At 40.5% G+C, this 20,573-nt stretch overlaps 1 protein-coding gene across 1 annotated transcript; it reads left to right on the plus strand.

Annotated features, from left to right (window-relative positions):
- Nucleotides 1–1,652: 1,652 nt before the first annotated feature.
- ptpn11a (protein tyrosine phosphatase non-receptor type 11a) lies at nt 1,653–19,995 on the plus strand. Its single transcript, XM_083929466.1, has 16 exons — nt 1,653–2,035; nt 7,906–8,028; nt 9,123–9,317; nt 10,224–10,416; nt 11,152–11,271; nt 11,356–11,469; nt 11,697–11,793; nt 11,885–11,982; nt 12,807–12,965; nt 13,447–13,578; nt 14,388–14,542; nt 14,671–14,738; nt 14,886–15,037; nt 15,126–15,244; nt 15,341–15,449; nt 16,805–19,995. Exons 1-15 carry the CDS (start codon nt 2,022–2,024, stop codon nt 15,411–15,413), a joined length of 1,812 nt encoding a protein of 603 aa, XP_083785592.1. The 5' UTR covers nt 1,653–2,021; the 3' UTR covers nt 15,414–15,449; nt 16,805–19,995.
- The last annotated feature ends 578 nt before the right edge of the window (nt 19,996–20,573 follow it).

The following is a 20,573-nucleotide window of genomic DNA, read 5'->3' on the forward strand; positions in this document are numbered from 1 at the left end:
TCTGACTGCCACGTACAGGTTTAAACGGCGACCGCAGAGGGACAAACTGCACCGCAGCGCGCAAACGCTGTCAAAGGAAGCTGAGTGTGTCCCTTCACATCTACCTAGTTAGTGTTTATATTACTTTATTTAGTGTTTATATCACTTTATTTAGTATTTATATCACTTTATTTAGTGTTTATATCACTTTATTTAGTATTTATATCACTTTATTTAGTATTTAGATCATTTTATTTAGTACTTATATCACTTTATTTAGTATTTACATTATTTTCCTGAGTATTTACATCATTTTATTTAGTTTTTACATCATTTTATTCAGTATTTACATCATTTCCTTCAGTATTTAAATCATTTTATTTAGTATTTAGATCATTTTATTTAGTGTTTATATCACTTTATTTAGTGTTTATATCACCTTATTTAGTGTTTATATCATTTTATTTAGTGTTTATATCACTTTATTTAGTGTTTATATCACTTTATTTAGTATTTATATCACTTTATTTAGTGTTTATATCACTGTATTTAGTGTTTATATCACTGTATTTAGTATTTATATCACTTTATTTAGTATTTATATCATCTTATTTAGTATTTACATCATTTATTCCGTATTTACATAATTTTCTTCAGTATTTACATAATTTTCTTCAGTATTTACATCATTTTATTCAGTATTTAGATCATTTATTCAGTATTTACATGATTTCCTTCAGTATTTAAATCATTTTATTTAGTATTTAGATCATTTTCTTCAGTATTTACATCATTTATTCCGTATTTACATCATTTTATTCAGTATTTAGATCATTTATTCAGTATTTACATCATTTCCTTCAGTATTTAAATCATTTTATTTAGTATTTAGATCATTTTCTTCAGTATTTACATCATTTATTCCGTATTTACATCATTTTCTTCAGTATTTACATAATTTTCTTCTGTATTTACATAATTTTCTTCAGTATTTAAATCATTTTCCTCAGTATTTAGATCATTTTCTTCACTATTTAGATCATTTTATTCAGTATTTAGATAATTTTCTTCAGTATTGAGATCATTCTCTTCAGTTAAAGTACTAAAAGCACACTGTGAAATACTCCACTACAAAAAAAGTTTCACTTCTCTTTATTTATCCTTTGGGATGAACTTCTGCAAGATAATTGAAGCTTGCAAAAACACAAGGGAGGTATAAAAAAACAACTTTGCATTATTAAATGTATAAATAAAATCATAAATAAATAAAATAATGAATTAACAATGCTGGAATAAATTATAAATATATAACTGTATAAATAAAATCATAAATAAATAAAATAAGTAATTGATTCATGTTTAAATACATTACTAAATATATAAATGTATTATTAAATGTATAAATAAATACAAATGTACATAAATGTCGTTTTCCTGCTGTGATTGTGTGATGACGTGATTTGTCCGCGGTGTCCGCGGTGGGATGCGGAATGTTTCGCTTTTGACGCTAGAGCGGCGAACTTTCCGGACACGCTCCTCCACCGCTTTACCGCACCGCTTCACCGTTTTTCCGCTTGTGTTAGCTGTAATAATAAAACACGCTTCTAAAACGAGCATGCGCGAAGATAAAGTGATAGAAGTGCTTTAATTTAACCCTCTCTGTCGGTTTACCGGAGGGGCCGAGCTCCGGTGTTTTTCTTTCTATCCAAAAGCGACGAAGCGGCAGCGGAGAGCGGAACGGCCGCGCGGGGTGAAAAAATCCGCGCACCCTCTATTTTGTCGCATGTTTGGTGACGACTTTGCTAGTTGAAGTCTCCGGGGCCGAGGCCTAGAGACTTCTTTATTTTTTACGGTTATAACGTATAAACATTTTCCGTTTCCATGCCTGGATCCCGGTGCCCGTTTTGACCGGGTGTGAAACCGATGAAGAAGCATTTTTATTCTGTGAGCGACGCGGAAAAACGGTTGGGAAACGTTAGCCAGCTAAGCTAACTGGAGCTAACTGCTAACTGCCAACGCGAGGAAGTGGGGAGCCAGACAAAATGACATCACGGAGGTAAAACTGTGTCTTATTATGTTTATGTTTACTGATGATATTAAACTAAACTCAGCTGTTTGGGTGTTTGTGTAAACAAGCTGTGAGCGGAAACAGCCGAAGAGCTAGTTAGCTTCGTGTTAGCATACACCGGCAACTTAACGCCAGCCAACGGCTGTTTATGTTGGTAAACACCGTTACTATCTGCCGTGTTTACAGGGTAAAATACAGAGAAACTCAATAATAATAATATTAGGTCATTAAAGCACAAACATGTGGTTTTAATAAACAATCATTTAAAGCTAAAGAGCACAAAACCGCCTCTGTACAATGAATCAGAATCAGGTTTATTGACAAGTTTTCAAATGCAATAAATCAGTGGTTCAATGTAACTGTTACTTTTACTTTAGTACAGTTTGTAAAGTGTTTACTTTAGTATTTACACTTTCTGCTATTTCCTTCTTCTACATCCTCAATGTCCACAAACTCTGTTTAATGTCCATAAACTCTGTTTAATGTCCAGAAACTCTGTTGAATGTCCACAAAGTCTGTTTAATGTCCACAAAGTCTGTTTAATGTCAACAAACTCTGTTTAATGTCCACAAACTCTGTTTAATGTCCACAAACTCTGTTTAATGTCAACAAACTCTGTTTAATGTCCACAAACTGTATTTAATGTCCACAAACTGTATTTAATGTCCACAAGCTGTATTTAATGTCCACAAGCTGTATTTAATGTCCACAAACTGTATTTAATGTCAACAAACTCTGTTTAATGTCCACAAACTGTATTTAATGTCCACAAACTTTATTTAATGTCCACAAACTCTGTTTAATGTCCACAAACTCTGTTTAATGTCCACAAACTGTATTTAATGTCCACAAACTGTATTTAATGTCCACAAACTTTATTTAATGTCCACAAAGTCTGTTTAATGTCCACAAACTTTATTTAATGTCCACAAACTTTATTTAATGTCCACAAAGTCTGTTTAATGTCCACAAACTTTATTTAATGTCCACAAACTTTATTTAATGTCCACAAACTTAATTTAATGTCCACAAACTGTATTTAATGTCCACAAACTGTATTTAATGTCCACAAACTCTGTTTAATGTCCACAAACTCTGTTTAATGTCCACAAACTCTGTTTAATGTCCACAAACTTTATTTAATGTCCACAAAGTCTGTTTAATGTCCACAAACTTAATTTAATGTCCACAAACTTAATTTAATGTCCACAAACTGTATTTAATGTCCACAAACTCTGTTTAATGTCCACAAACTCTGTTTAATGTCCACAAACTTTATTTAATGTCCACAAACTTTATTTAATGTCCACAAAGTCTGTTTAATGTCCACAAACTTTATTTAATGTCCACAAACTTTATTTAATGTCCACAAACTTAATTTAATGTCCACAAACTGTATTTAATGTCCACAAACTTTATTTAATGTCCACAAACTGTATTTAATGTCCACAAACTTTATTTAATGTCCACAAACTGTATTTAATGTCCACAAACTCTGTTTAATGTCCACAAACTCTGTTTAATGTCCACAAACTCTGTTTAATGTCCACAAACTTAATTTAATGTCCACAAACTTAATTTAATGTCCACAAACTGTATTTAATGTCCACAAACTCTGTTTAATGTCCACAAACTCTGTTTAATGTCCACAAACTCTGTTTAATGTCCACAAACTTTATTTAATGTCCACAAGCTTTATTTAATGTCCACAAACTTTATTTAATGTCCACAAGCTTTATTTAATGTCCACAAACTTTATTTAATGTCCACAAGCTTTATTTAATGTCCACAAACTCTGTTTAATGTCCACAAACTCTGTTTAATGTCCACAAACTGTGTTTAATGTCCACAAACTGTATTTAATGTCCACAAAGTCTGTTTAATGTCAACAAACTCTGTTTAATGTCCACAAACTCTGTTTAATGTCCACAAACTCTGTTTAATGTCCACAAACTCTGTTTAATGTCCACAAACTGTATTTAATGTCCACAAACTGTATTTAATGTCCACAAACTTTATTTAATGTCCACAAAGTCTGTTTAATGTCCACAAACTTTATTTAATGTCCACAAACTTTATTTAATGTCCACAAAGTCTGTTTAATGTCCACAAACTTTATTTAATGTCCACAAACTTTATTTAATGTCCACAAACTTAATTTAATGTCCACAAACTGTATTTAATGTCCACAAACTGTATTTAATGTCCACAAACTCTGTTTAATGTCCACAAACTCTGTTTAATGTCCACAAACTTTATTTAATGTCCACAAAGTCTGTTTAATGTCCACAAACTTAATTTAATGTCCACAAACTTAATTTAATGTCCACAAACTGTATTTAATGTCCACAAACTCTGTTTAATGTCCACAAACTCTGTTTAATGTCCACAAACTTTATTTAATGTCCACAAACTTTATTTAATGTCCACAAAGTCTGTTTAATGTCCACAAACTTTATTTAATGTCCACAAACTTTATTTAATGTCCACAAACTTAATTTAATGTCCACAAACTGTATTTAATGTCCACAAACTGTATTTAATGTCCACAAACTGTATTTAATGTCCACAAACTCTGTTTAATGTCCACAAACTCTGTTTAATGTCCACAAACTCTGTTTAATGTCCACAAACTGTGTTTAATGTCCACAAACTGTATTTAATGTCCACAAACTCTGTTTAATGTCCACAAACTCTGTTTAATGTCCACAAACTCTGTTTAATGTCCACAAACTGTATTTAATGTCCACAAACTCTGTTTAATGTCCACAAACTCTATTTAATGTCCACAAAATCTGTTTAATGTCCACAAACTTTATTTAATGTCCACAAACTCTATTTAACGTCCACAAACTTTATTTAATGTCCACAAACTCTATTTAACGTCCACAAACTTTATTTAATGTCCACAAACTCTATTTAACGTCCACAAACTGTATTTAATGTCCACAAACTCTGTTTAATGTCCACAAACTCTATTTAACGTCCACAAAGTCTGTTTAATGTCCACAAACTTTATTTAATGTCCACAAACTTTATTTAATGTCCACAAAGTTTGTTTAACGTCCACAAACTCTGTTTAATGTCCACAAACTCTGTTTAATGTCCTCAAACTCTGTTTAATGTCCTCAAACTCTGTTTAATGTCCACAAACTGTACTTAATGTCCACAAACTGTATTTAATGTCCCCAAACTGTATTTAATGTCCACAAACTCTATTTAATGTCCACAAACTGTGTTTAATGTCCACAAACTCTGTTTAATGTCCACAAACTCTATTTAATGTCCACAAACTCTGTTTAATATCCACAAACTCTATTTAATGTCCACAAACTCTGTTTAATGTCCACAAACTCTATTTAATGTCCACAAACTCTGTTTAATATCCACAAACTCTATTAAATGTCCACAAACTCTATTTAATATCCACAAACTCTATTAAATGTCCACAAACTGTATTTAATGTCCACAAACTCTGTTTAATGTTAAGTGTAATTAATCCCCCAGTGCAGTATTTCCCTTAATGCATGCTTTCTTATGCACTTATTATATTTTTATACCCTTTATTTTAGCTGGAAACGATGTCATTTTTACTCCATTAAATGTATTTGATAACTTGAGTTATTAGTTACTGCAGATTTAGATTAACAGTACAAAATTGAATCAACAAATAAATGATTATAGATTAAGATGAAACTGTATTGATCCAGTAACGCATCAATTATAACCAAACTATATATGTTATTCATGCTTAATGAGTACGTTTGGTACTTTGAGTATATTTAAATGCTAATGCTTTGATTTCAAATGCAGGATTTTCACTTCTTCTTGCTGTTTTTGTTCTTCCACCACCGATAAACACCGTTAGACAGAGTAGAAAGTAGTTAAAGTAGTAGAATTACGATATGGAGAAACACAAAGATAATATTAGGGAAATAAAACACAAACATGTGAATTTAGTCAATATTTTTTTAATATGTGTTAAAGACCACAACATCTCCGAAGTAACATGAATCAGAATTAAAGACGAAAGTAGGTTTTCACCCCAGAAATCACAACAAATCTGCGTCTGTATCTTTGTGCATAAGAATGAAACAGAGAAAATGTGGGAAGAAGACAGGTTTTGTTTTACGCACTATATTCACATAAAGGCAGATGAACACTGGCTCTTGGAGGATATGAACCGATATAAACACACAGGCAGTCAGGGAAGAAAGGGTCCTCACAACGCTGATGATGCAGCACAAAGGAGCCTCAATTCTGCACAAGAGAGAGAATGAGAAAGAGAAACGCAGACAGAGTTCGCACACATGATACGTTTCATGTGTGGACGTTTGTTTTCTGTGTTTGCTGATGTTTTGTGTTCAGGTTTATGTGCGTTTGGACACTTTTGTCCTCTGGATAGAGCAGGACGATACTTCTATCCTGATATAGATCATGTCATATCACGCATGTTCTCTGGTAGCTCGTCTTAGGGCGCTCTCCCACTGTGCCTCCGTCCCGTGCCCCGTGCTTTAGGGTCCTTGTCCCCCCCTCCAGGCCCGTTTGTACTCACACTACCTGGGCCTCGGAGAATGCTTCTTGCTGCCTATACGTCATCACGCCGTAACACGTGCACACGCATTGATGACGTCATGGCGATGCGTGGCTTTGTTTCCAGATCTTTCCGTAGACCTCGGAGTTTTTGTGCGTCTTGTCGACTGTTTTTGAATCTTTTCATCGACCAAATCTGCAGTAAACACTCCACCTCCACATCACACCAACGTGAACCTTTCACCGCCATTGTTTGAAATGTCCGCGCATGGTCCCTCCTTCTTTTTTCTACGTCCCAACAGGCGCACAGGAAATGACCTCAGAACCGCCGTAGGCCTCGTGCTCGTACACGTGCGCACGCTCGTGCTCGTACATGTGCAAACGTGCTTTACTAAAGCCCACCTCTCCCAAACGGGCCGTGGACGGCAAGCGTGCCGCTCCTAGACGCGGTACGGTTGCACTCACACTGGTCAAACGAACCAGACTTTAGCCTTGAAACGTGCTCGGGCACTGTACGGATGGACAGTGTGAGTGCGCCCTTAATGAAAAAATACTAGTGATAGCCCGTAACATTGGTCAGTCGTTGCGTTTTTTAGGCGTATCAGCCGATGCGGGCCGCTGCGTTCTCTGTTTTTTCCTGTCATTATTTACAGACAGGTGTCCACAGGTTCAATAAATGTTCCTCTTTTAAAATTGAGACTAGTCACATTTGTTATCATTAAATATTATTATTTCTTTTTTAAAGATTATTTTTTGGCCCTTTTCATGTCTTTTATTTGATAGTGACAGCTTTGAAGAGTGACAGATAGATAGACAGATAATGACTTTATTCATCCCACAAGGGAATTTAATTTGTTGCAGCAATCTGGTACAACTGAATATGATACAATAGAGTAAAAATAAGATAAAATAAGAATATTTGGGTATAAGAAATGAGTAGAAACACAGAACGGAACATGGGCACTTTGACATAAGCACGAGATAAAGAGATAAATGAATATTACGGTGCAGTGGCAGGATGATGGTAAAATAAAATACTAATGTATATGTGCATGCAATATATGATATGTATGGGAAATGTAGTATGGGTATAATAAACATACTGATAATACAAAATACTATATATATGTGGACAGAGAATGTGCAAGAACTCACAGATCTAATCACCGTGCAGGTCGATCATCGGTCAAACCCTAAAAACAGTAAAAGCCTGTTTTACTAAACTGCTGTGTGAGTGAAATGCGGTGCGTCTCTAGTGGAAAGTGAGCACGGTACAGGTTTTGCCCTCTGCTCTGAAGCTGATGGTTGCTTTTCTCCTCTTTCAGGTGGTTCCACCCCAACATCACAGGTGTGGAGGCTGAAAACCTCCTGCTGACTCGTGGAGTGGACGGGAGCTTTTTAGCCAGACCCAGCAAAAGTAATCCAGGAGACTTCACCCTCTCAGTACGGTGAGTCGGTGCCTTTACACGCGCAGCAGGAACCGGGGGGTGGTCTTACCTCGGTTAAGGGAATAATCGGGCTGTGCCACCTCTCCCCGTATACATGAGCGTGGAAGAAAGTAAAGAATGGCCGAGTAACTCTTCCTCCGGTGCAGTAGGTGTCGCTCACGGACGACTTTTGGGCAGAGTTACGACAGAAACGGGTCTTCTTGGTAACTGGGGATGGGCACGATTACTCGAGTACTCATTGGTGACGCAACTATTCGAGTAACTGAGCGCTATTTGCCTTGCGCAGGCTATAATAGAGTGAGTCCCCCTATGCATGATACACGGGAAAAACGCCGCTCCATTGTTTGAATCCATCCTCTCCACAGCGGCGTGGAGCTGCTGTTTCCTTTTCCCACATGTTCCAGATCAGCCCTCAGTGTTGCCGCTCCGTCATGATGTATTTTCTCCACCCTTGTTGGTGACCGGCAAGGGTGCTGCTCCTAGACGTGGTACGGTTGCACTCACACTGGTCAAAGGAACCAGACTTTAGCCGTGAAACCTGTTTGGGCACGGTACGGATGGACAGTGTGAGTGCGCCCTAAGAGTACTCAATACTCGTTCGCCAGGTAATGCGAGTATTCGAATATTGAAATGACTGAAAACGTCCATCCCTCCCTAGTAGTAACGTTAGTTTCCATGGTGAAGTCCTCACTGGGTTTAAAGGTAAAGCTCGTGTTGTTGCTGTTGTTTTTGGCGCCGTTGCTTCCTGATCTTTTCTATTACCGGGTCAAAAACAGCCGCTGAGGAGTGGGGAGGGGCGGTTATAACCCTCTGACCTCAATTAACGTGTTTACATGCACCAATACTCTGGTTACTAAAGGCGTTCCCAGGCCAGTGTGGAGATCTAATCTCTCCACCTGGTCCTGGGTCTTCCCCGAGGCCTCCTCCCAGCTGGACGTGCCTGGAACACCTCCCTAGGGAGGCGCCCAGGGTTCATCCTTACCAGATGATCCTGAACCACCTCAACTGTAACTTAACAGACAGTAAACTAGATGACTGTTGTTGCCTCCTGACAGCACATTCCTCTTAATGCTTGTGCCGTTTTTCTTCTGCAGGCGAAATGGAGCCGTCACCCACATTAAGATCCAGAACACAGGCGACTACTACGACCTTTATGGCGGGGAGAAGTTTGCCACTCTGGCGGAGCTGGTGCAGTACTACATGGAGCATCACGGCCAACTGAAGGAGAAAAACGGAGATGTTATTGAGCTCAAGTATCCACTCAACTGTGCCGACCCCACCTCGGAGAGGCGAGTGATAACGCTGGATATTGGCGTGTGGTGCTTGAATGTTTTCCCGCTAACTTAGATGTTCACATTTCTACATTTCTTAGCTTTTGTGCTGCAGCTGTTACCTACGGATTAGCTTTAATTGGACATTTATGATAAAAAGGCAAGAGATTAAACCTTTTTTTAACAGATCTGTGTCTCCAGTCGGACGGTTTTTGGCGAAATTCTGTCAAACTTTCTGTTGAACCTACAAATATAAATGATGGTGTAATGTTTAGAGTTCATTTAATTGAGTTAAACTTAAGTTTAACGTCTTATCTTTGTTGCCAAATTTGGTTTTAACGTCCTGATTTATCTTTGTGTGAACCAGAGGGGTCAAAAGGACGCTAACACGCTGAATTAGCCGTGTGCTAACTCTTTATATCTCCTCTCCGTAAACACTGGAGCTGCTGAACGTCCACATCAACATCAATGTAGTCCAAACTTCAGTCCTTCACAATAAAAGCACATGCTTTAACAGCTCCAAAATAAACCGTAAAGTCTTCTTCATTTACATTTTTAATGTAAACCAGCACCTGAGCCGCTCAGACGTCGCCCAAACGTTCTTTTTGCTTTCTAACATCAACGTCCCTTTTGTATTCTAGTTTGACATGTAAATGTTTATTTACAAATATGAAATTTGACCTGCAGATTCTTAGAAGTGTGCAAATAAATTCTACTTGCACTTCGGTGGCGATCACCCAGTAAAAGAAACACAAAAAGACTGGAAACTGCGTCAGACCGGATCCGTCATGATAGGGATAAAACTACGACTGGTGACACAATTACATTAAATATTATGTTCAACAGGCTGATGTAACTCCCAGCAAAACATTCTTCATTCTAGTCCGGTAGAAATATGATTTACAGTTCTGTGTCTTCTTCCAGATGGTTCCACGGACATCTGTCGGGCCGGGAGGCCGAGAAGCTGCTGACGGAGAAAGGGAAGAACGGCAGCTTCCTGGTGAGAGAGAGCCAGAGCCACCCCGGGGATTTTGTCCTGTCGGTCCGGACGGGAGACGACAAGACGGACAGCAGCGACAGCAAACCCAAAGTCACTCACGTCATGATCCGCTGCCAGGTAAATGTTCGTTCCCTCTGCCTTCCTACGTGTAACGCAAGGAAAACAACAGAAACAGAAGAGCAGCAGATAATAACGATATAAAGACGCCGTATTCTGTGTCAGTACTTCTGTCATACAACCACAGTATATCCCTTAAAGCTACAGATCATTATGTTCCCGTAGTAGAAGAGGCCTGAACATTTAACATTTGAGGTTCAGGAACCAGGTCGCCACAGTTGCACATCTGTGATTCTCATTTATTGATTTTTTTTCCCATACATGACATTTAATTTATGATTTATTTCTATTTATCATTATTTTAGTTATTTGTTTACTTCGTCTGAAGCTGATGAAGCACAGACTCATGTTTTCTTCTGTAGTTCCTGGTTAATTATCCGTCTCTACTGTTACTTCTGTAGTTTAACAGATTCACAGTTATTTATTTTACTCTTTTAGCGTTTAGCTTGAATAAAGTGTGTTGAACATGCCTCAATTTGAAGATCATTCACTCATCATGAGCGACAATACGTAGGTAAAAATGATTACTTGGCAACATAATGGCATACAGAGTCAGAATTTAACCTACATGTTAAAAGTTGGATATTAAAATCATTTATTTACACAATGCGCATCTAACAATTGTTATTCAGATGTTTATTATTGACTGAGAAGTCTGGAAACTGTGTAGGAACCCTGTATTTTATTGTCTTGAGACGTTGAGAGTGTGCTTCGCTCATGTTGCTTCTTCTTCAGGGTGACCTGAAGTACGACGTGGGCGGAGGGGAGAAGTTTGACTCCCTCACCGACTTGGTGGAGCACTACAAAAAGAACCCCATGGTGGAAACTCTGGGCACCGTGCTTCAGCTCAAACAGGTACGTCTCGCTCTTCACTGTGAGCTAAAATGGCATTCTCACGGATTTGTAATGTCTGTGCTGACTCCGGATCTCCTCCCACAGCCCCTGAACACCACTCGGATTAACGCTGCAGAGATCGAAAGTCGAGTCCGGGAGCTGAGCAAACTAGCGGAGGCCACAGACAAGGTCAAACAAGGCTTCTGGGAAGAGTTTGAGGTGAGTCGTTCTGTTGATGTGTCCTCCTGCAGCTCACCTGTGCGAGTTAGCTTTAAAATGCACCTTGAAATGCTTGAATAGAGCTTGAACTTGGCCCCTGTTGAATATCTGCAGTCTTTCCTACTCTGTACTGCAGCTGCTGCACAACTATAACTAAATATCAAGTATTGTTGGTTGGAACCGGCACGCTGGGGTTTGACTCCCTCCTCTCTCTTGTTTCCACGCAGACGTTGCAGCAACAAGAGTGCAAACTGCTGTACAGTCGCAAAGAGGGCCAGAGAGCAGAGAACAAAAACAAGAACAGATACAAGAACATCCTGCCTTGTGAGAAACCCCCTGACTGCTCTTTCACTGTGACGACCTTTTCACTTTCACCTGAGGGGGTTTTAAGAACTCTGCTGTTTTCTGTTTCCAGTCGACCACACACGCGTGGTGCTGAATGACCGGGACCCAAACGAGCCGGGCTCCGACTACATCAACGCCAATATCATCAACGTAGCATCTGCTGCCGTGGTAAACCTACTTTATCCTCGGACGGACACACACACACACACACACACACACACACACACACACACACACACACACACACACACATTCTGATAATGAAGTAGAAGATGTAATATGTTTATTTTTAGTCTGCGCTCTTGTGTTGTCTCCATGTATAAAAGTGTAATTACAGTCATCAAATAAGTCATCGAGACAGTTTTTTTAGTGCAACAACTATTAACGGAGAAATCCGAGAGAGTCACTGACAGTCGGACGTGGGTAACAGTGAAAAGCTCTGGGCAGTACAGTGAAGGCATTCAAAGGTCTTTTTTAACCACTAATGCTGCTGAAAATAACAGCAAACCTCTGCAGCAGCATGAGAAGAGTCCCTACACACACAACAAAGCAGCAACAGCGTAGTTAGTGAAGACAGAGTTTATTAAAGAGTGTTTTAAAGACTTACCTACTGGCCCCTGTACCAGCTCCTCTCATAGTAAAGTCCATTACAGTGGATTACCAAAGTCAATCCCAAAGGAAGGAGCCCATTGGTGCTTTGTTGTGTGTGTAGGGACTCTTCTCATGCTGCTGCAGAGGTTTGATGTTATTTTCAGCAGCATTAGTGGTTAAAAAAGACCTTTGAATGCCTTCACCGTACTGCCCCGAGCGAATCATCGTTAGCCACGTCCGGCTGTTAGCGACTCTCTGGATTTCTCCGTTAATAGTTGTGACAAGAAAAAAACTGTCTGGATGGTTTATTTGATGAAAAAAGAACATGGGATGATTTTGTGCCAACATTACACTTGTATTGAGCTGTGTGTTTGTGTGTGTGTGTGTGTTTGCGTGCGCAGCCGGAGCTGGACCAGAAGTGTAACAGTACAAAGGCGAAGAAGAGCTACATCGCCACTCAGGGCTGTCTGCAGAACACCATCAGTGACTTCTGGAGGATGGTGTTTCAGGAGAACTCGCGCGTCATCGTCATGACGACCAAGGAGGTGGAGAGAGGAAAGGTGAGCAAAGATAACGACACGCTGAACTGAGACTTTGTGTCAGTCAAACCTTTTTTAAACTCTGCATCAGGTTTTGGTGTCATTCACCAGATTTGACCGAAGTACTCCTAAAAATGCTCCTTTTACAAGTTAAAAGACCTGAATGAAAAATGATTTATTATAAATATCATAAATAAGTCATAGAGTGTGGTCTTTACCTACTCTGTAAAGTGTCCTGAGATAACTTTGGTTATGATTTGGCACTGTAAATAAAACTGAATTGAATTGAATTGCAACAATTAAGATCATCCAGCGATAACGTGCAGATCCCCCCCCCCCCATTGATCACCTGATCGGTCCTCCGGTTGTCTGCAGCCCTGCACTTTTACTGTGTGTTGTTACACTGTGGTATTCCTACTTTTCCATCATTCAAAGACCTGAGTTCTTCCACCGCTGCTCACTGAACCGCAGCATCAGAGGAAATGTTCTTGTGTCTCTTCAGAGCAAATGTGTGAAGTACTGGCCGGACATGTCGGCTCTGAAGGAGTACGGTGCGATGCGCGTTCGCAACGTCAGGGAGACGGCTGCACACGACTACATCTTAAGAGAACTCAAATTGTCTAAAGTTGGACAGGTAAGTTGTGTTTGTGTGTGTGTGTGTGTGTGTGAACATGGTTACACTCACAGCTGTCACAGTCAGGGTCCGTACGGGGGCAGGGAATCCTTGAGAACACTTGAATTTTAAATGTGGTGTTTTCAAGGTTTGAAAGGTGCTTTGATTTTAAATAAAGTGCTTGAAATGTTCTGTTTTATGGGATGGTGCATATGATATAACACGGAGAAAAGAAGATCTGCAAATTTGAGACTGAAAATAAAAGAAACTTGACATTTTTGCACAAAAAAAAAAAACTTATGACGATGAGCAGTTCATCAAAATTTGACCATTAACTACCTCTGGTCATTTTTACCTTATTTGACCTGCTTTTTGTTGTTGTTTTCATAGTAAAGTGTTAAATTTTGTTTATTTTCTTCTATTTTTAACCTTTACTCTCTTTGTATTGTTTTAACAAGTGGGTCTTATTCATGTGAGATGTATTTTATTGTTACCTTGTTTTACTTATATTTTTTTATCTGTGGGTTTTATCTTTATCTTATCTTCATAGTATTGTTATGTTGTAATAACATGGTCACACTGTGATACGTGGGGTTTGCTGTATGTTGCTAATTAGTGGTTAAGGGACCTTTTAAGAGACTGTGATTATTATGGGATGCTACGTTACGAGTGGAGCACGTGAAAACAAAAACAAGGGAGTGTTGACGGAGACGTGAGGCTGAAGTAAAACGTCTGTGCGTGTCGGTCTTTTACACACAAGTATGTTCTTGTTGTATCCTTATAAGAGCCTATTAAGGTTTTATCTCAACTGAACTGAATCTGGTTTCCAGGGCAACACAGAACGCACAGTTTGGCAGTACCACTTCAGGGCCTGGCCGGACCACGGGGTGCCCACCGACCCGGGTGGCGTACTGGACTTCCTAGAGGAGGTCAACCTGAAACAGGAGAGCATACTGGATGCTGGGCCTATAGCAGTACACTGCAGGTACACGCACACACACACACACACACACACACACACACACACACACTTAAAACACTTGAATAAATGAGCCATGAACCCTCTGTGATAAGTGTGCATGGATCAAACTCACCTTCTCTCTCGTCCTTCAGTGCAGGGATCGGACGGACAGGAACGTTTATAGTGATTGACATCCTGATCGACGTGATCAGAGAAAAAGGTGAGTTCTGTGAATGTGCACTTTTCAATTCAAGTGTTGGTCGTTTCCGAGTAATATCCAGACCCAGGCGGTACCCAGCGTGTTTGGTTCATCTTCCCTAGGGTGCTGAGGATGTCTCCAGTGTAAAATGTTGTTCTCCTGCTGCAGGCGTGGACTGTGACATCGACGTGCCAAAGACCATCCAGATGGTGCGCTCTCAGCGCTCGGGGATGGTGCAGACTGAGGCGCAGTACAGATTCATCTACATGGCTGTGCAGCACTACATCGAAACACTGCAGAGACGCATAGAAGAGGAGCAGGTGTGCAGCAGATATGACACCTCACCGTTTCTCCGTCCCTGTTCCCGTTGCTCTCGTCTCTAACCTTCCTCTGTTTTCTCCTCTGCAGAAGAGTAAGATTAAAGGGCGCGAGTACACCAACATTAAGTACTCTTTGCCGGACCTGACCGGAGGAGAGCAGAGCCCTTTGCCTCCCTGCACTCCCATCCCTACTCCCACCTGCACAGAGTAAGTAAAAGGGCCGCGGCTTGACTGCTTTATGTCACATTGAAACCACCTGTGAAGGCCTCGTCAGTAGTTTTTCATGAGTGTATGTGTTGGCAGGATGAGGGAGGACAGCTCCAGAGTGTATGAGAACGTGGGCCTGATGCAGCAGCAGCAGAAGAGCTACAGATGAGATTCACCTTTGACCCCAGTGCTCTATCAGTTCCGGGTAAATGAAATAACATGCTGCTCATGTAGAGAACAATATGAGACATTCGCTGGCTGGGGAAAACCAGAGGGCGACCATTGATAAAAGCACGGAGGCAACATTTTCTTTCCTTCCTGATACCAATTCAAATACTCAAACTTGTGCTTAGGGCGACTCTGACTACCGATCCAATACCAGTATTATTAAAAACTCTTGTTTTTTTAATGTTATGGATGAGATAGGATTGCTATCATTGCTGTGTAGCCTGACTCAGGTTAAACCTTTGGTAAAACATGAACAAATGTAACGAGAGCTGCAGCAAAAGAAGGAAAAAAAAGTCCAAATTCTCTGATTCCAGCTTCTTAAATGTGAATATCTTCTGGTTTCTTTCCTTCTCTATGACAGTAAACTCTATATATGTTGAGTTGTGGACAAAATGAGACATTTGAGGGCGTTGTCTTGGGCTTTTGGGAGACGCTGATCCGCATTTTGATCGACCATTTTTCACCTGATCGAGAAAATACACGACAGATTGATCGACAGTGGAAATAATCTTAGCTTGCAGCCCGAATACACACAGAGAATGAATGCCTCTTCACTCGTCCCGTGTGAAGAGGCTGAAGGTCCTTGAGGCAGCAGCCACGGGTTCGAGTCCGACATACGGCCCTTTGCTGCACGTCTCCCCCTCTCTCTCACCCCATTTCCTGTCTGTCCTTCACAATAAAGGCTTGGAAAAATAAGAAAAAAGGTGCCTCCAAAAGGTGTCTGATCACTTTTCCAACCCTGCTATTTTAGTTTTTCATTTTTTATTAATTTACAGAAATTTTGAAAAAACAAATTTCACTTGAATGTTGTAAAGCAAAAATGCAGGGAAATATATATTTTCTTATCATTTCAGGCTGTAAAACTAAAAAAGTGACTATTTCAAAATGATATCATGACTTTCTACAGGCACTGAAACAAACACACAAACAAACAGACGTATATGTGCTTGTGTATCCTCGGGGCCAGGCGATAATTTGAGGTTATCGTTGATCATATGGTGATGAAATCATATGTCATGACACACAATCACGTCATTTAAACTGATGATAACGAGCACATGAACTCAAATTCTTTATATTTTGCCCTGAAGTTTTTAATAAACATGAGAAAGTACTCGTCCTGACTTCTATCGGGGTAGAACTTAGTGGTGTGTTCAAGTGTTCAGGGTCGGTGGTGTCGGCTCGGTGCGCCCCCCCTGCCTTTAGAAGAAGATTTAAGGTCCTTAGCCTGAGTGCTTTCATGCAGCTCTGCAGGTGTGAGGTAAATAAAGTACCAGTTAAGTATCATTAATACCACATTTCCAATTGTACGTGTCTCTCTGTCTCCTCCAGGATCTTGATACCTGACAGTTTATTCGCCAGCCACACCTTGACGCCAGAGACTTGACCGTAATGACACGGAACGACGGAAAAAACACCCACGAGAGAGCCCAGACACCCGGGTCCTCCTGTTCTCGCTCATCCTCACATGAACATTTGCCCTCTAGTTGAATTCTGAACCACTGTGACGATCATCAGAAGAGCCTTTGAGACGCCCAACGCGCTAAATCCTGCGACCAAACCGCAGTTTCGGGTTTGGTAGTTTGTAAATCTCTCCCCAACAAGGGCTGCAAGCAGCGGGCGCTCTCCTCACGGGGAGCCAACCTTTGCTCATCTCTCCTTCTCTGTTTCTTTTCCATTCGCCAAACGAAGGTGACGTAGATTGTTTGCAGGCCTGTGCCAAAAACCACAAATGATCTTATCCACATTTCTCCGCCAGTTAAAAGTCTCCGGTCGACGTGTTCGACGCGGTGGGAGACAAGACCTTATTCCTGGACTAAAAACGGGCGAAATTCCCCCCGATTATCGTCTAGTTTTCACTTTTATTTAGAGTAATGTCTCAGAAGGAAGAGCTACGGCGTTGTAGTGTAATAACATATTTACTGTTGATTTGTAATCCACTGACTTCTAAACATGAATTCCTTATTTTTTACGCGCCATAACTGCCTCGAAGAGAAACTTCCGAGTGTGAATTAACGTCTTTGTTGTGTCGTCCACGTGGTTTAACATGCTTTTTTTGTTTTTAGGGGGGGGGGGGGGGTACACGGTGTCTGTTAGTTAACCATTCCTGAGCTCAAGCCGAACGCCCTTATTGCTGCACTTTTATTTAGCAGCATTAACAGTTACAGTCACGCCTCGGTGCTCCGGGGTGGATTTTAAATAATCTAATCCGGGGGTCAGAGAGGAGTTCCTTCAGGCGTGCACGTCGATGTCAGAGCCGGTGTGAGGACGTGTTCAGATTTCAGGGGAGTGCGTCGTGTATCTCAGTCGCAGGCATCGCCGCAGACGCACGGCTGCCAAAAAAACTTTGTTTTTTAAGGTTTTTTTTAAAGTGCATATTACTTTTCTTCATTCTTTCTTGTTTTTTTTTAAACAAATGCCTTTTTTTGTGTACCATTGCCTATTTTGAGCACCATATGTACTTAATTTTTACTGTTTTAAACAGCTTTGGCACTATAGATCGTCATCGCTGTGGTTAGTAGATTGTCGGCCCTGTGATAGTCAGCTGGATTCAGTAGTTTATACACACACACACGCACTCACACACTCACATATACACACTTTTGTCGGTTTTGTTATAACGTTAATCAAAGTAAAACATTTGAAGGATTATCGCGCCATTTTGGGACATTTGCTCGTTTACTTTGTTGCAAAGAGTTCATGAGAAGTGTGAACCGTCTTAAGCTCAGAGAATCCTGATTAAAGTGCATTTCTGTTTATGTTTAAAGTGCCGGTATCTGGCGACCGTAGTAATGACGGGGCGCCAAAGTGGACGTCAGGTCACGCAGGAGAAAGAGCGACAAAGTTTGTCAAAATGACTTTAACCCAGGGAACCAGAGTTTGTTCCTGAGTCACTTTAATTTCCTTTAAAGTGAAATCCCGTGGTCTTTTTCAACTCTTGCACACATCAAATAATTGAGACAGAGACTATTAACAGAGATGTCACAGAGAGTCGCTAACAGCCGGACGTGGCTAACACTGATTAGCATTGAAGGCATTCAAAGGTCTTTTTTAACCACTAATGCTGCTGAAAATAACAGCAAACCTCTGCAGCAGCATGAGAAGAGTCCCTACACACACAACAAAGCACCAACAGCGTAGTTTGTGAAGCCAGAGTTTATTAAAAGAGTGTTTTAAAGACTTACCTACCGGCCCCTGTACCAGCTCCTCTCATAGTAAAGTCCATTACAGTGGATTACCAAAGTCAATCCCAAAGGAAGGAGCCCATTGGTGCTTTGTTTTGTGTGTAGGGACTCTTCTCATGCTGCTGCAGAGGTTTGTGTTATTTTGAGCAGCGTTAGTGGTTAAAAAAGACCTTTGAATGCCTTCACCGTACTGCCCCGAGCTAATCACTGTTAGCCACGTCTGGCTGTTAGCCACTCTCCTGGAATTCTCCGTTAATAGTTGTTACACGAAAAAAACCATGGGCCCGAATTTCACTTTAGGTGTTCTGACGTACGGATATGAGGCTGAAACAGGTGATGAGTGAAATGTCCCAAAGTGTCAAACGCCTCCTTCAGCTTCGTCTTCACAATCAGTCGCAGTATTTCGTGAACTCTGAATGTCTCGCGTCTGCGTTGCCCCACAGTGAGAACCCACGGCTCTCATTTCAAACGTGCGGCCTGAGTCGTTTCCTCCCATCTTCGCGCCTCGAGAACCCGCGGTTCTCAACAACCACTGATCCACGATGGAACAGCTTCTTTCTGTCACGTTGGTTTTTGGAGAAAATCATGAAATCAGTGTTTTATTCGGGGGGGCTGCTTCCTCCCGCCCGGAGGACTCCGCGAACGCCCGGCTGCTGCTTCACAGCAAGTGTTCTTGGACATGGTTCCTCGCCATCCACTGACGGAGATCCTCTGTCGTGTGGAGTACTGTACGCGGTTTTATCCTCCAAACCAATGAGTTTGTACTCGTCTCATGTTTCGCGGAGCACTCGCTTTGTGGTGTTTCGTGTCCTGTGGTGTGTGCAAGGGTGTGTGTGTGTGTGTGTGTGTGTGTTGTGAGAGTGCAATGTCCTTTTCTTTTCTTCCCAGATGATAAAACTGCTTTTCATTTATCATGTAAGCAATTTAGACGCATAGACGTGCCTTCTGTGCACATGCCTATGTGTATGTGATCGCTATTAAAAACACAAAATGCTCTTTAGTTCCACCGCCATTCAAGAACCTGTAACACTTAAATGTGAATTATTTCATCCTGAACAAAAAAAAGGACAAGAAACGGTGATCGCAATGCAAACAAACTCTATTTTTGAACATGTATATTGTACATGAGTACCTGGTAGAGGAGAATGTACCTACTAAAACATATCTACTTGCCAATAAGATATACTGTGTGTATATTCCTGCAGCTTTCTCCCTGTGACGCAGAGAGGCACCTCTCACAAAGCGTAAGAAGAGGTTTATTGTATGACTTTCAGTGCAGTTAACCATGTTAACTTCCTCAGTAACAATAAATGGCAGGCTCACGCCTCATTAAGACTGTTTGTTTCCTTTTTTGTTGTGTGGGATTTACATATTTGTTTGTGATTGATGATTGTGCTGCAGACAAAGTTCTGGGTTCAGGGGAAGGATCAAGTTCAAATGTACACGTTTAATCACATAAATCAGGGTTTTTGCTGTTTTTAAATGGTCGGCAGACATTCACGCAGGCTCATCTGCTTAGTTAAATATGTGTATTAAGAGTAAACAAAGTTATTATTATGATTACTATTTATTTCATTCTCTTAGATTAAAGACATTTTTTTTTTTTTACTTTTTCATTCATTCATTCATCTTCAACTGCTTATCCCGGGGTCGGGGTCGCGGAGGGGCTGGAGCCGATCCCAGCTGACATCGGGCGTGAGGCGGGGTCCACCCTGGACAGGACGCCAGTCTATCACAGGACACATAGAGACGAACAGAGACAGACAACCATTCACACCTACGGGTGATTTAGAGTCATCAATGAACCCAACACCTGCATTACTATTAATTAGTATGTACCTATAATTATTATTGCCATGGCTCTCAGCAGGAAACCGGTGGATCGTTACTCCAGGTAGGGAATGAGTCCTGACCTC

This window comes from Echiichthys vipera (assembly GCF_963691815.1).
Source record: "Echiichthys vipera genome assembly, chromosome: 16".
NCBI classification, from domain to species: domain Eukaryota; kingdom Metazoa; phylum Chordata; class Actinopteri; order Perciformes; family Trachinidae; genus Echiichthys; species Echiichthys vipera.